This window comes from Monodon monoceros, unplaced genomic scaffold (genome assembly GCF_005190385.1).
Source record: "Monodon monoceros isolate NGI ecotype Baffin Bay Population unplaced genomic scaffold, NGI_Narwhal_1 Super_Scaffold_20, whole genome shotgun sequence".
In the NCBI taxonomy this organism is placed as follows: domain Eukaryota; kingdom Metazoa; phylum Chordata; class Mammalia; order Artiodactyla; family Monodontidae; genus Monodon; species Monodon monoceros.
Genome location: NW_021703777.1, coordinates 98,995,874 through 99,009,272, shown reverse-complemented (window position 1 = coordinate 99,009,272; position 13,399 = coordinate 98,995,874). Strand labels below are relative to the sequence as shown.

At 38.2% G+C, this 13,399-nt stretch overlaps 1 protein-coding gene across 1 annotated transcript in view; it reads right to left on the bottom strand.

Annotated features, from left to right (window-relative positions):
• CLNK (cytokine dependent hematopoietic cell linker) overlaps window positions 1-7,376 on the bottom strand; it is a 164,995-nt gene extending 157,619 nt beyond the window's left edge. The window contains exon 1 of the mRNA XM_029234714.1: window positions 7,346-7,376. Within this exon, the coding sequence (XP_029090547.1) occupies window positions 7,346-7,376 (31 nt within the window). The remainder of the gene's footprint in view (window positions 1-7,345) is intronic.
• Window positions 7,377-13,399: the final 6,023 nt, after the last annotated feature.

The following is a 13,399-nucleotide window of genomic DNA, read 5'->3' as shown; positions in this document are numbered from 1 at the left end:
GGGTCACTACATAATGAAAAAAGAATTAGTTCACCAGGAAGAATAATATTTGAAAATTCTATGTTCCTAATAACATATGTATTTGCAGTAACTGTCAGGAAAAAGACAAATTCACAATCCTACGAAATATTTTAAACATCCAGTCTTGTAAGTTGTAATAAGATAAAATATAAAAGATCCATTAGAATAAAGATTTAAATAAGATAATTAACAAAATTGTTCTTATGGATATTTTTAAAACATTGCATTCAATTTTGGTGGTGTACACCTTCTGTTCAAGCACACATGGAATATTGCAAGAAAATTGCCCTATATTTGAACATTAGGCAAGTACTAAAAATTTTTTTTAAAATAATATAATATAGACTATTTTCTATGACCACTATATAGTTAGGTTAGAAAATAGTGACAAAAGGTAATTTAAAAATTCAACTTTATTTGGAAATTGCAAATCACAAGTCAAAGAATAAATTATAATAGGAATAAAAATATTTAAATCTGAACAATAATGTAGAAATATGTAACTGAAATACTTATATTAGAAAAGGAGAAAAGCTAAAATTTAATTAGTAAAGCACCTAACTTCGTAGATCAGTGAAATAACAAAAGCATAATGCCAAGAATGTAGGCAGAAGGAAATAATGAAGATAAGAACAGAAGTTACAAAAATAGAACATAAAACTGTAACGGAGAAGAATAATGAAATTCATCACCTTTGGCAAGCTTGATTAAGCATGAAAGGGAAGTCATTAACAGGCAAAATTAGAAATGAAAAAGAAGACATAACTATAGGCACAACAGATCAAAATTATAAGAAAATATCATGAAATGAATGAATATTTAAAAATATATAACAACAAAAATTACTCATGAAGAAATAGTAAAACTGAACATATTTCTATAACCAACAATGATATTGAATCAATAGTTGAAAATCTTTCCCAAGGAAATACCTTTTTAAGACCATTTTATTGGTAAAGAATCAAATTATTACCCATTACACACACAGTCTCTTGCTGAGAATAGAAAATTTGGAAATACTCTCTAACTCATTTGATGAAGCTAGCACAAATCCGAGCCAATATCCAGCAAGGAAAGTAGGAGAAAGAAAAATTATAGGGAATTCTCACAAATACTCATTAATGATTCATTGCACCAATATACTAAAAATTAATATGTCATGATCAAGTTGTATTTATCCCAGCAATTAAAGTTTTGTTTAACATTAGAAAAATCATTAATTTAAATCATTACATTAACAATAAGGGTAGGGGAAATATATAATCATCTCAATAAATACAGAAAAAGTATTGATAAAATTTTATACTTATTTATAATTAAGAAAAAGACTCTTGGCAACCTAGTGTCTTTAACCTAATATGAAGGCTACCAAAATCTGTAAACAAGACTAATGTTTTGTGCTGAAATATTGAAAGCACTCCCTGTAAGAACAAGGGTGCTTACTATCAACCTTTATGTTTATCATTGTTTGGAGACCCTCAACAGTACCATTAGGAGGGAAAAAAAAGTATAAAAAAGGAAAGGAGACAATAAAATTAAATTATTTATAGATGATATCATCTACATAGCAAACCCAAAAGAATAAACTGACAAATACTAGAACTGATAAAACACTTTGCAAGCCTGCTGTATATATCACCTATAAAAATGTATACACCAACTACAAACATGAACACACAAAATCATGATATCTTGACATTTATAAGATCTTTAAAATATGTAAAGTGCCTAGAAACAAATCTCTCAAAAGATGTGAGGGTCTAGTCCTTTGGGGGAGAAAATTATAAAACATTATGGAATTATGTTGATATTTGTCTCTGTCTCTCTCTCTGGGAATATATAGTATGTTCACGAACTGGAAAAGTCAGTATCATAAAGATGCCATTTCTCTTCAGCTATCTACAGAGTCAGAGTAATTCTAACCAAAATCCCAAAAGGTTGTGTATGTGTATATATTGACAAGCCAATTTTAATGTTTACATTAAAGAATAAACATTCAAGAGCCAATTCATCGATAAAGTACAAATTGTGGTTTGTAAATTCCTAGATACCATGATTTGCTACAAAGTTATACTAATTAGGATTTGTGTAATTGACATGGGGTGGATACATTAATCATGGCACAGTAGAGAATGCCCAGAGAAAGATTCATTTGTATAAGAAAAGTTGGTTATGACAGAGCTGGCATTGCAGATCAATGTAGAAGGGGTAGGTAGACTTTTTAATACGTGATGCTGAGTAAATCATCTGTATGAAAAAAAACTATCCTCCCCTACTTCATTTTACCTGCAAATTAATCAATTCCAGGCTAATTAAAGACAAATTTTATGATGTTTGGAATTCAATATACGAAACAATCTTACTGATTTCGTGGTAAGGAAAGTTTCTTTAAACAATATACAAATTCAATAATTCAAAAAGAAAAGTTTGTGATGCTCAACTGCCTCAGAATTATGGTCACCAAAAGAAAACATCAAAAGAGAATGAAAGCTCAAGTCACGAACTGGGAAAAGTGTACAGAATAAATAAATAACTCATACAGCTCAATGTGAAAAAGACAAAAAAACCTGACAGAAAAGTGAGCGAAAGATTTGAACTAGCACTGTGCGCAGACAAAAACATAATGGCTAATAAATATATGAAAAGGTGTTTAACCCCGTCGTGGTCAACAAAAGGTAAAGTAAAACCACCCACCAGTTTGGTAAACATGAAAACTGCTAGTATGGAAGGCTGACGAGGTGGCAAAGCCAATGGGCCACTTACACACACTTGTGGGAGTGCAAAACGGCCTGCTTGCTTTGCAAACGGTGGCATAACCTGGTGAAGTTACAGCTGTGCATACCCTGTGCCCCAGAAATTTCCATCCTAAGTGTATACCTTTATAAACAGGTACTCTTGAATATATACTCCAATACACAAGTTAGAATGTTCTGAGCAGCACAGATGTAAGCAAAATCTGGAAAAGAATCCAAATCTCTATTGACTAGATGGTGATGAATAAATAGTATTATATGCACATAAGGAAATCTTATATAGGTACGACATTGAAGGAATTATGGCTAGCCACAAAAACATGGATTATCTTTGAAATGCAAATTGGGTAGTCATAAAACAGATTGTAGAATTATAATAGCTAATATGTATAGAGCTCACATTATGTTCCATTTATATGCATGTTATATAAATTAGCTCATTTAGTCTTCACAAGATCACTACAAAGGAAGCACTGTTATTTTCAGTTTGCAGTTGAGAAAACAGAGACAGCAATGTTTATTAACTTGCCCAAGATCTCATGGAGGAAACAGTTGTCAAAAACCAGGTAGTCTGGGTGCAAAATAGACCCTGTAATATGATTTTTTGGCCTAAAGTTCAAAAACAAGCAAAACAAAACAAAAATTTTTTTAATGATACAACCATATGTTGTAAAATTAAAAATGAAAACGAGTGAATGATTAACACAAAATTCAGGACAGGTGTTTCCTGTGTGTTTGGGGTGGTGGTGGTGAGGAGTTGTGATCACAGAAAAGTGAATGAAAACTGCAAAAATAATAGTAATGTTTTAAAACTGAGAATGAGTTTTTCATTCATATATCTGAATTTTTTTTGTTCTTTATACCTCATGCATATTTTATGACTATTCTTTTGTTTCTATTCAGTATTTTAAGAAATTGCAGAAAATAAAGGAAGAAAATGAAACCTTGCCAAAATGGCAGAGAAAGACTTCATGTTTCTTCCTCATAAAATTTCTTGTAAGGACTTCCCTGGTGGTCCAGTGGGTAAGACTTTGCACTTCCAATGCAGGGGGTGCAGGTTTGATCCCTGGTCGGGGAACTGAGATACCACATGTTGTGTGGTGCGGCCAATAAAAAATAAAAAAATAAAAAAAAAATTCTTGTATCTTTGCTGATGGAATCCTTAGAAAAGTCCACAGAAACTTAGCTGGATGTAGAATTTTCATTATTCAAATAATTTTTGTTTAAATGAACAACAATGGCACCAAATGGCAGGACAAATGTCTCTAATTGCAGCCTATCCAAAAGGTAACATGGCAGGGCAGCAAAAATTCATCCCTCCAACATGGGATTTTAAACATTATAACCCAGGTTCAGGCCTTTATCCTCCTTCAGGCTGTGGATTGAAGTTCTTTCTTTTCCCTGTTGATAAAGAGCTATGGGAAATAGCAACCTAAATGTCCGTCAACAGAGGAATGGATAAAGATGTGGTACATATATACAGTGGAATATTACTCAGCCATAAAAAAGAACGAAATAATGCCATTTGCAGCAACATGGATGGACCTAGAGACTCATACTGAGTGAAGTAAGTCAGACAGAGAAAGACAAATATCATATGATATTGCTTATATGTGGAATCTAAAAAAAGGGTACAAGTGAACTTATCTAAAAAATAGAAATAGAGTTACTATTACTACATGCTATTAGATGTAGAAAACAAACTTATGGTTACTGGGGGTAAGTGGGGGAGAGATAAATTGGGAGACTGGGATTGATGTATACACACTACTACATATAAAATAGATAATTAATAAGAACCTACTGTATAACACAGGGAACTTTACTCCACACTCTGTAATGACCTATATGGGAAAAGAATCTAAAAAAGAGTGGATATATGTATATGTATAACTGATTCACTTTTCTGTACACCTGAAACTAACACAACATTGTAAATCAACTATACTCCAATAAAAATTAAAAAAAAATAAACAAATAAAAAAAGAGATATGGGAAATAAATTCTACCACCCATCATGTCGTCAAGAAATGCTCTCTCCGATTACTTATATTGCTTTTAAGCAACAAAATTCAAATTGTCAGTCAATTTAGTGTTACCTTTATAGTAAATCTTGATAGAGCTTTTCCAGCTGCAGTAATTACATCAGAAAGTCTATCCCTGCTCTCTCCTCCATTTGCTATTTGGCAGCATTTCATCACTCAATTGTCACCTCCTCTGAGGATGTCTTTTCCAATATCACCATACCTTTCCCCAGGATTTGTTCCCTCACAGAATAACCAGTCCCTCCTCTGTGTCCCCTTAGCACTCTGCACACACCTGCAACAAAAATCTCCTTATTAACACTCTGCTTGCCTATTATTAGCAGTGTGTTGTTTTTTTTTTTCATTCTCATCTACAGCAGATGTTCTTCAAGGTGGGATATGTAGTCTTACGAATCTCTAAGTTGAATCCTGAATATCTAACAGCAAAGGGTCTTGTGTGAGGTAATAATTGCGATGATGATAAAAGTATGAGACAACATCTGTCCTGGTCATCTCTTGCTACATAACATAGCATTCCAAAGCAGCGGCTTAGAAACAATTTATCTTTCTCTCTCCTGGTTCTCTGCTGGATGGGTCTTGTCGTGCTGTTGTATTCAGAGGGTTATCTCAAAGCTGGACTGAGCTGAATGCCCAAGATGGCTTCCTGATTTTAAGTCTAGTCTAGTGCCTGGTGCCCCTCAGCCCGCCGTCTCTCCATGGGGTCTGTTTCCCTAGGGCTTCTCCACAAGGCTGGAGCTTCTCACGGCATGGTGGTCATAGCACGTGACTGATGGAAGTGGGCTGCCAAAGGCAGAAAGCAGAGCTGCCTGGCTGTTAAAGCCTCTGCCCAGACTTGACAGTGTCCCTTCTGCCATATTGCATTGGTCAACATTGCCACAGCCCGCACAAGTGAAAGGAGGTGGAGAAATTGATTCACTCTGAATGGGGAGCGTTCAGGTCACATTGCACTAGAACATATGAGATGGGAGATATTGTTGTCGCCATGTTTAGAAAGTACCATCTGCTGCAACATCTATCAAATGCTTCCCATTTGCCAGATACAGTGCTAAGCATACTGCATACATGGCCCCTTAATCTTCTCAAAAACCCTTTTAGTTACTATTACTATTTCCATTTGATAGATAAAGAAAACAAGGCTCAGACAGGCTAAATGATTGCCTAAAATGGCACAGCTTGGTAAGCAGCAGAGCTGATATTGCCATTAGATCACTACGATGCCCACCCTCCTAATTAATGAAGTATTTGGCCTCCTCAACATGGAAGCTAAATAAATGTTTGACTTTAATATCCCCCTTCTTGGATTAACTCAATGGAATTATTTTTAAGCTGCTAAAATATCCCCCTCCACAAAAAAAATAATAGAGAAGAATTAAAGTCAAGAATGGAGAACCAAGCAGGAGACACTCATGCTTTTCTACTTGATAGTTAGCCTCTGATAAAACTCATTTGCTCTTGTTTGTGACCTGATCTCTCTTTTCCAGGAATTCTGAAATTCCAGACACCTAGGCTTTTAGGAAATTCCTTTTTCTCTTTCCATTGGGTTCATTTTCCAGGATGTCCTAATATTGGCCTCAAATCAAATCCATCCAAAAGTTTTGGAAATCTTTAACTTTTTTGGTTATCAGGTGTATTTGCATATGAACAAGTGTTTTTACGAAGTTGACTTTTCTCTCTTCTTATACCTTATTTGTGGGAAAATGTCAGGTTTGTGTAAAATAGAACATGCAAGCGACTGGCGGTTTGGCCTTCATGGAGTACCCAATGGCAAATTCTAGGCCTTGTTTCCAATTTCTCTGCACATTTATATAATTAAATAGTATGTGATCATTATAAGCTGTCATTGGGGGTAAGCTTCTCCAAATACTGCCCTGGCTCATAAGATTCCCTGGGGGGGTAGGTTTTGCTCATTACCAGGTAACAGAACAGAGCCTCTTAACATTTGGACATGGTTAGATGAACAGGGTTTGTCAAACTCGTTCATGGGTTGTGTTATTTTTCAGTAGTGGAAGAATATAAAATATGAGTGCCTAAATGATGGAAGAGTGCATAGCTATAAAAATAATGATAGTAACATTGGAAAATATTTATGATACATTAAAGTTAAAAATAAGATGCATAGTTGTATAAGAAAGCCAAAAAACCAATAGCCAATAGTAGTGTTGACCCCTTTTCAGTGGTTTGATCACTGGTATTTTTTCTTTATATATAATTTTAGTATGTAAACTTTTTCTACATTGAATATATGTTACTTGAATGATAATAAACTCAAATATTAAAATAAGTCATAACCTTCTTTACTCTTTGTAATATTTTTAAAGGCTATAACTATAAAAGTCCAACCTTGTGGCTAGTTAGCAGGAGACAAAGCTTGTTCAGCTGGAAGTTTCCCAAGTGGTGGTAGGTGAGTTCAGTCAGCTAGTTCCATCCCCAGCTGGCAATATTGCCATTAAGAGAGAAGAAAGGCTATCTTAAAATCTCCCATCCCCCATCACTACCCATCTTCATGAGTCTCAGGACCAATCATACCTGCTGCTCCTGCAAACGTATCTCTGGCCATGTCTGCAACCTTGGGTGAACTCTCATCCTGTGTCTTGGCTATGTTCTCTCACAGCTTGTAGCTTTTTAATTGCCAGCCAGCCACGAGGCTGAATCCTAGCTATGTGACTTTGATAGCACCAGTGTATGAGCCGGGTTGCCCTGAGAGTTGGTTCATAATTACTACTGGGTAACTGGGAAGGCAGCCACACTGACTCCTCTGCTGGATGCAAGACTCTGATCTCAGAATGCCAAAATTGCTGCTTCTTGTATCCCCAAGATTCAGTGGGATTTACACTTATTAATTCCTGCAAATCAAAATGCAGTTGCTCCCTGAGGTCAAAGGCAGGGGTGTTCACATATATCAGGAAGGAAAATAATGACCTGGGGTTTACACGAAATTGTATCATTTTATCATAAAAATGATATGATACATACATATTGAGGGAAATATCATTTATTGGGCATTTCCTGTGTACCAGACATTGAACTGGCCCCTTTCGAGAGGAGCCCATGTCCATTGCCACCCAGTGATGGAGTGAATTTCATCAGGCAAGTTTTCAAGAAGAAAATATGCCCCTCACAAGCAAAACAGTCATTCAGTTTGGGAATGTGTCCCTGATGAGATATACACAAGGATGGTTTTCCTTATCATTATGAAGCAGCTCAATTTGGCACAAAGATCATGGATTTTGGAGTCAGAGAGATGTGGCTTTAACAGATTCTGAATTGGGGAAACTGTTATCCCAAAGCAGGGGGTCTTATGTGGCAACATGGGAAAGGTGTTTTAGTGCTGAGTAGCCAGACAGCATGGCACAGATCCTCATGCAAAATGATTAGCAGGGTACCTGGCCTGTAGGCACCACTGGCCTGTAGAAATTTTTATTCTGTCTACCCTTTCATTCTCATAAGTAGACAACGGATTCCAGTGAGAAAACTATTGTGGGAAATTTTGCTTAATGATTTTGCTTAATGATTAACATTGACTTGAAGCTGGCTTTGTTGATGTCAATACAGAGAGGCACTTCCTTACACTTTTTAAACTCACTGTCTCAGAAGGTAGTTGGCTGTTTATCCTAAGACCTATTCAAGAGGAGTATCTAAATGGTAAGGGATTTCTTTGGGGGTTGATGAAAATGTTCAGACATCTGATAAGGGACTTGCATCTATAATACATAAAGAATATAAAAATACAAAAATTGAATGTGGGTGATGGTTGCACAATACTATGAATATGCTAAAAACCACTGTATATTTTTAAAAAGTGAGAAAGCCTTCATGTGGGAACAATCTGATCAGTCATTTCTGTTCTATTTTTGTATAGAGTCCAATCATCTAAAAACATATTTCCAGAACAGAAATGGGTAGAAAACTTTTGGTGGTAAAATGAACTTGAGTAACTCAAAGTTGAAATAGGCTTTGTAATTGGTTTTAAACACAGTATACATTTCTTAATAAAAATTATGTGTGCATGATGGAAAAGAAGGAGCCTCAATTCTATCTCTCAGATCTATTGCTAATGGGGTTACAACCATGTGTGGAAGCTTGAATTCCATACCGTTAATACTGTCTCTTTAGGGACACACTCTACTTTTTTAACCATCAAAACTCTTTCCAAAATAGATGTGAAAGACAAGTTCCCCGAAGCAAGAAAAGAAATAGTAGATTTTGTTAGATAATTTGATTGTACCTGTGTTTCTACGTAATACTAGAATATCACAGAATTATTGTCCTACATGTGACAGGACACCTAGCATCGCATGCTGGGGGCCACAGTGATACAGCCTATTGTAATACTCCTAGAGTATAAAGTTTTAAGTTAAATCTCGGCAACAAAACTGCCTCATAAAACTTTACAGGTAACCACTGAAATGTCCAACACCAAGGTCAAGATAAAATAAACCACTAGGTAAAATACAGATCCACCATTTGTTATCTAAATTCCTTAGGGCTAGGGATTCAGAATATTTTGGATTTTAGAAAGTAATATTGTGCATGCATTGAATACTATGTAATGTCCCCAGTAAGCTCTGGAGCAACACCTGGTCTTTAAAAACATTAATATTTCTGCAGTGAAACATGTGGGTTTTCACACTAAGTGGGATAAATGAAGAACATCCATAACTTCACCTCATCGTAGGTCAAGTTTTGTCATCAAATTAGTTATGAAATATTTTCAGTATTTTGAAAACTTTTGACTTTGGAATTATGGCTAAGGGATTGTGAACCTTATTTAAACACTAGACTTAAAACACCTTGCTTTTGAAGAGGACTTACTAATGTGGGACAATGTATATAATATAAAGCAGTATTATTGAATGAAAAACTGAAAACAATATAAGTTTTAAAAGTAGGCTTCCTGGGATTTCAAAATATTACACAAAGATATAGAACAATGACAAGGAATCGGTAACAAAATAGTGGTTATTTCTGGGTGCTAATAGGGTAATTGGTGATTTTCATTGTCTTCTTGGTACTTTGGTATATTTTCTGAAATTTCTATGGGAACTAGTAATCATTTTAACAGTGAACAAATTGAGTTTAGTGTTATACCGTCTCAGTATGTTTCAAAGTTGGGGGCTCTGGCTCCCCCATCAGTCCCCAATCCGGGATGTCAGAGGGCATCCTCCTCTTGAGTTCCCAAAGGAGCCTGGCCAGCGAGGGCATTTGCTTACTGGAAAGGCCTAGAAGCGATCACTCTAGTGGTCTCTTCCAGAACACTCAGAACCGCAGCACCACGGTTCTTATCTGTTCTGTCCAGAATGATGGAGAGATACTGGAAACCAAGCCCAGGACTCCCGGAACTAGCCCTGAGGGCGTAATGGGCAGTGGGCTGGTCTGGTCAGTCTACTCTAACTCCACCGGTATGCTCCAAGGAATGAGGCTTTATGTAGTTTAATTGATTGCTAAGGAAGCTGCGAGTTTGGTTGCAGAGGCCATTAATGCAGAAGAGCTTGCTAATTTCAGAAGCAATTTAGAATCGGGACAGCCAGACTCCATAGCATTTGTGGAGCTTTCCCATCACTTTCAACATAATACTAAACTGCTTTGCTTAATGTATGGCTAATGTTCTTTGAGGGCAGGGACTAGATCTTATTCATCTTTATAATGGAGGTGCCTAGCTCAGTGCCCGGTGCAGTGTATACTATTCAGTAAATGCTTTTGACCCAACTGATACAATTAAAGGGAAATGCATGTGCAAATGCTCGTACTGTGTGTGTGTACCCATACGTGTGTGCATGTGTATAAATATATAAATCTATTTCTATATCATCCTTTCATTTGTGTTTATTCATTCCTTCTCTGTAAAAGTGCCCAATGGGAGAGAGTAAGGAATTAGCCATAGTTAAAAAGGCCATTTAGAATTTCACTTTATAAAATCAGAATTCTAGGTTATAGAATTGTCAGACATCTTAGACAAGCATTTTGCAAGGCTAACGGCAGGTTAGACTCAGTTGTGCATTAAAAGAATGGCCCACTTGGGGGCTTCCCTGGTGGCGCAGTGGTTGAGAGTCTGCCTGCCAATGCAGGGGACACGAGTTCATACCCGGGCCCAGGAGGATCCCACATGCCGCGGAGCAGCTGGGCCCGTGAGCCATGGCTGCTGAGCCTGCGCATCCTGCGTGTCCGGAGCCTGTGCTCCGCAACGGGGGAGGCCACAACAGTGAGAGGCCCGTGTACCGCAAAAAAAAAAAAAAAAAAAAGAATGGCCCACTGTCCAGGTATTCTGACTTCTTTGATCTGGGAAAGTCACTGAAATTGCTGTTGTTTAGAGGTTCCTTGATTATTCTAATGTTCAGTCAGATTTAAAATCTACTGCCTTGAATTAACTGGGTTAATGATTTTCACAGAGAAAGGATTGCTCCCCCCAAGATTTAGCAAAACAAAAACTTGTGTGTATGTATGGTGTGTGTATGTGTGTGTGTGTGTGTGTGTGTGTGTGTGTGTGTGTGTCTGTGGAGGGGGAGGGAAGCAAATTTCCAATTTACGGCCATGCAACATCTCATACGTAACTGCCTTCTCTGAGTCATATCTTGACGAATATTGGAGATACTTCGGCAGTGTGCCAGGATGGAGACAGCTCTGGGAACCATTGCTCTACAGTCAGGTGCTTCTCAAACTTTAATGTGGCTATTAATCAACTGGCGATCTTGTGAAAGTACAGACTTGGAATCAGCATCCTTAGAGGAGAAAACTACTGTTTATGAAATTATGATGATTTGGTCTGTTTTCTGGTCTATGTATTGGCAGCTTCATATCTGACATGACTCTAAAGCTGAACTCATAAAACTACCCTTTGGGAAGCTTGATGAGAGCAATTGCCAAGGGGCCACAGTCTGGGTGAAAAACAGAGTCACGAAAGGGGGATGCCTCTTCTTTATGAAGGAGACAGCTGGCACAGGGTGGAATCACAGAGAGAAACAGAAGCAAGGACTGAAAGGCAGGGATTCATGACCTCAAAGCCAGATGGCAACCTGTAGCAAATATTGCCTAGATTGTCAAAGTAACCCCACTTTGCCCCCAAAGAGGGGTATGAGTCTGATGCTTGGGCTGCTGCTTCTGTTGTCACCCTGGAAAACAAGCACGTGCCTAGGGCCCACCTGTGACACCCAGGCATCACCTGGTTACCCTGGGCCACCCCCAGATTTCCTCTAGGACCGGGGATCCACCCAGAAGCCAGGCTGTCCTCCTCTCCAGGCCAGATCCTACTTCCCAGAGGGAGGGTTAATATCCAGGGTATCAGGTACCTTCCTGAATATTGTACAGCTATAAAATGACAGGGAAAAGCAAGGGATTGACACTAGGTCTGCCTGCCTCTGAAACTCGTGTTTCTCACACGACTGCTCATTTCACGCAGAGGAGAAGAACAATGCTACCTTTCCAATTGGCAAAATAAAGCAAATACATAGATGAGTAGATCAATTTTAAAATTAGCGTACCCAACTTTCTCCATTGAAAGGTCCTTTGTTTTCATCATAAGTATCCCTTACAACTTGGAGGCCAGCTATCTTTTTACTATACTCATAAACATCTGGAATGGGATGAAAGTTTTGCTGATTCAGCTACACATTTAGATATCCTAAACCGACCACATTGCCCCCTCTGGGTGTTCCACAAAGAGAAGGTTGGATTCCAGGCTCTCTGCTGCAGGAATAAGTGTGCAAACTGCTCTTCTGTTAGTTCTCATTCCACACCCTGGTGGGAGGTGATGGATGGCATTTCTGCGTGCCCTCCTGGCATTCTGGTCCTGTTTATCTAGTCTCTGCCTAATCCCACATCCCCAGCTGGGCTGGGGGAGAACAAGGGACCTGCCTGCAAAAAATCGCTGTTAGTGGGACAGCTATTCACTAGACACTCACACATCCTCAAGCCCGGCCTTCCCACGGGGGTACATTGCATCCTTAGTGCTCTTCCAGCAGCTGACTCCGTTCCCCACTACGAGACGGGAGATTCGTGCTCAGGGCAACATCGCGGTACTTACTGCTTGTTCATCTTTCTTGGCACCCAGCAAATGAGAGGGAACTTCAACTCAGCCTGTGGAAACAAAAGCGAGCTCATTACTGGGCCTTACCCATCATGTTTTAATTCTGGTGAACATGCTTCTGTCGCTTCCTGTTAAAATGGGATACAGGTGCCAGCTTAGAGGAAACGACAGAAAGAGAATCAATCCAGGTCGATAATTGGTTTATTTCGGGAATGGGTGGGTGAGGGGACTTTTTCCCTGACATGCTGTCCTCTTTCTGTCAGCATTCATCCCATCTGCCTCAGGGAGCTGAGCAAACCTATCCTGAGCAAGCCTGGTTTTCCCTGGCTTGCAATTGTGTGCGTCCCCTGGACACCCAAGGCGTGTTAGCCCAGACTCTGCTCTGGGGAGTCCACATGCGTGTAGCAGAAGGAATGCTTTTCTTTTCAAAGTGTGACTTTGCCATGAAATATTTATTGGAAGTTACATTTATATACCGCTTCACATAGGACACAACATTTTATTTGTGGCTTGTACTCACTTGTGTAGGAAAGATGATTAGCCCCATTTACCATATAAAT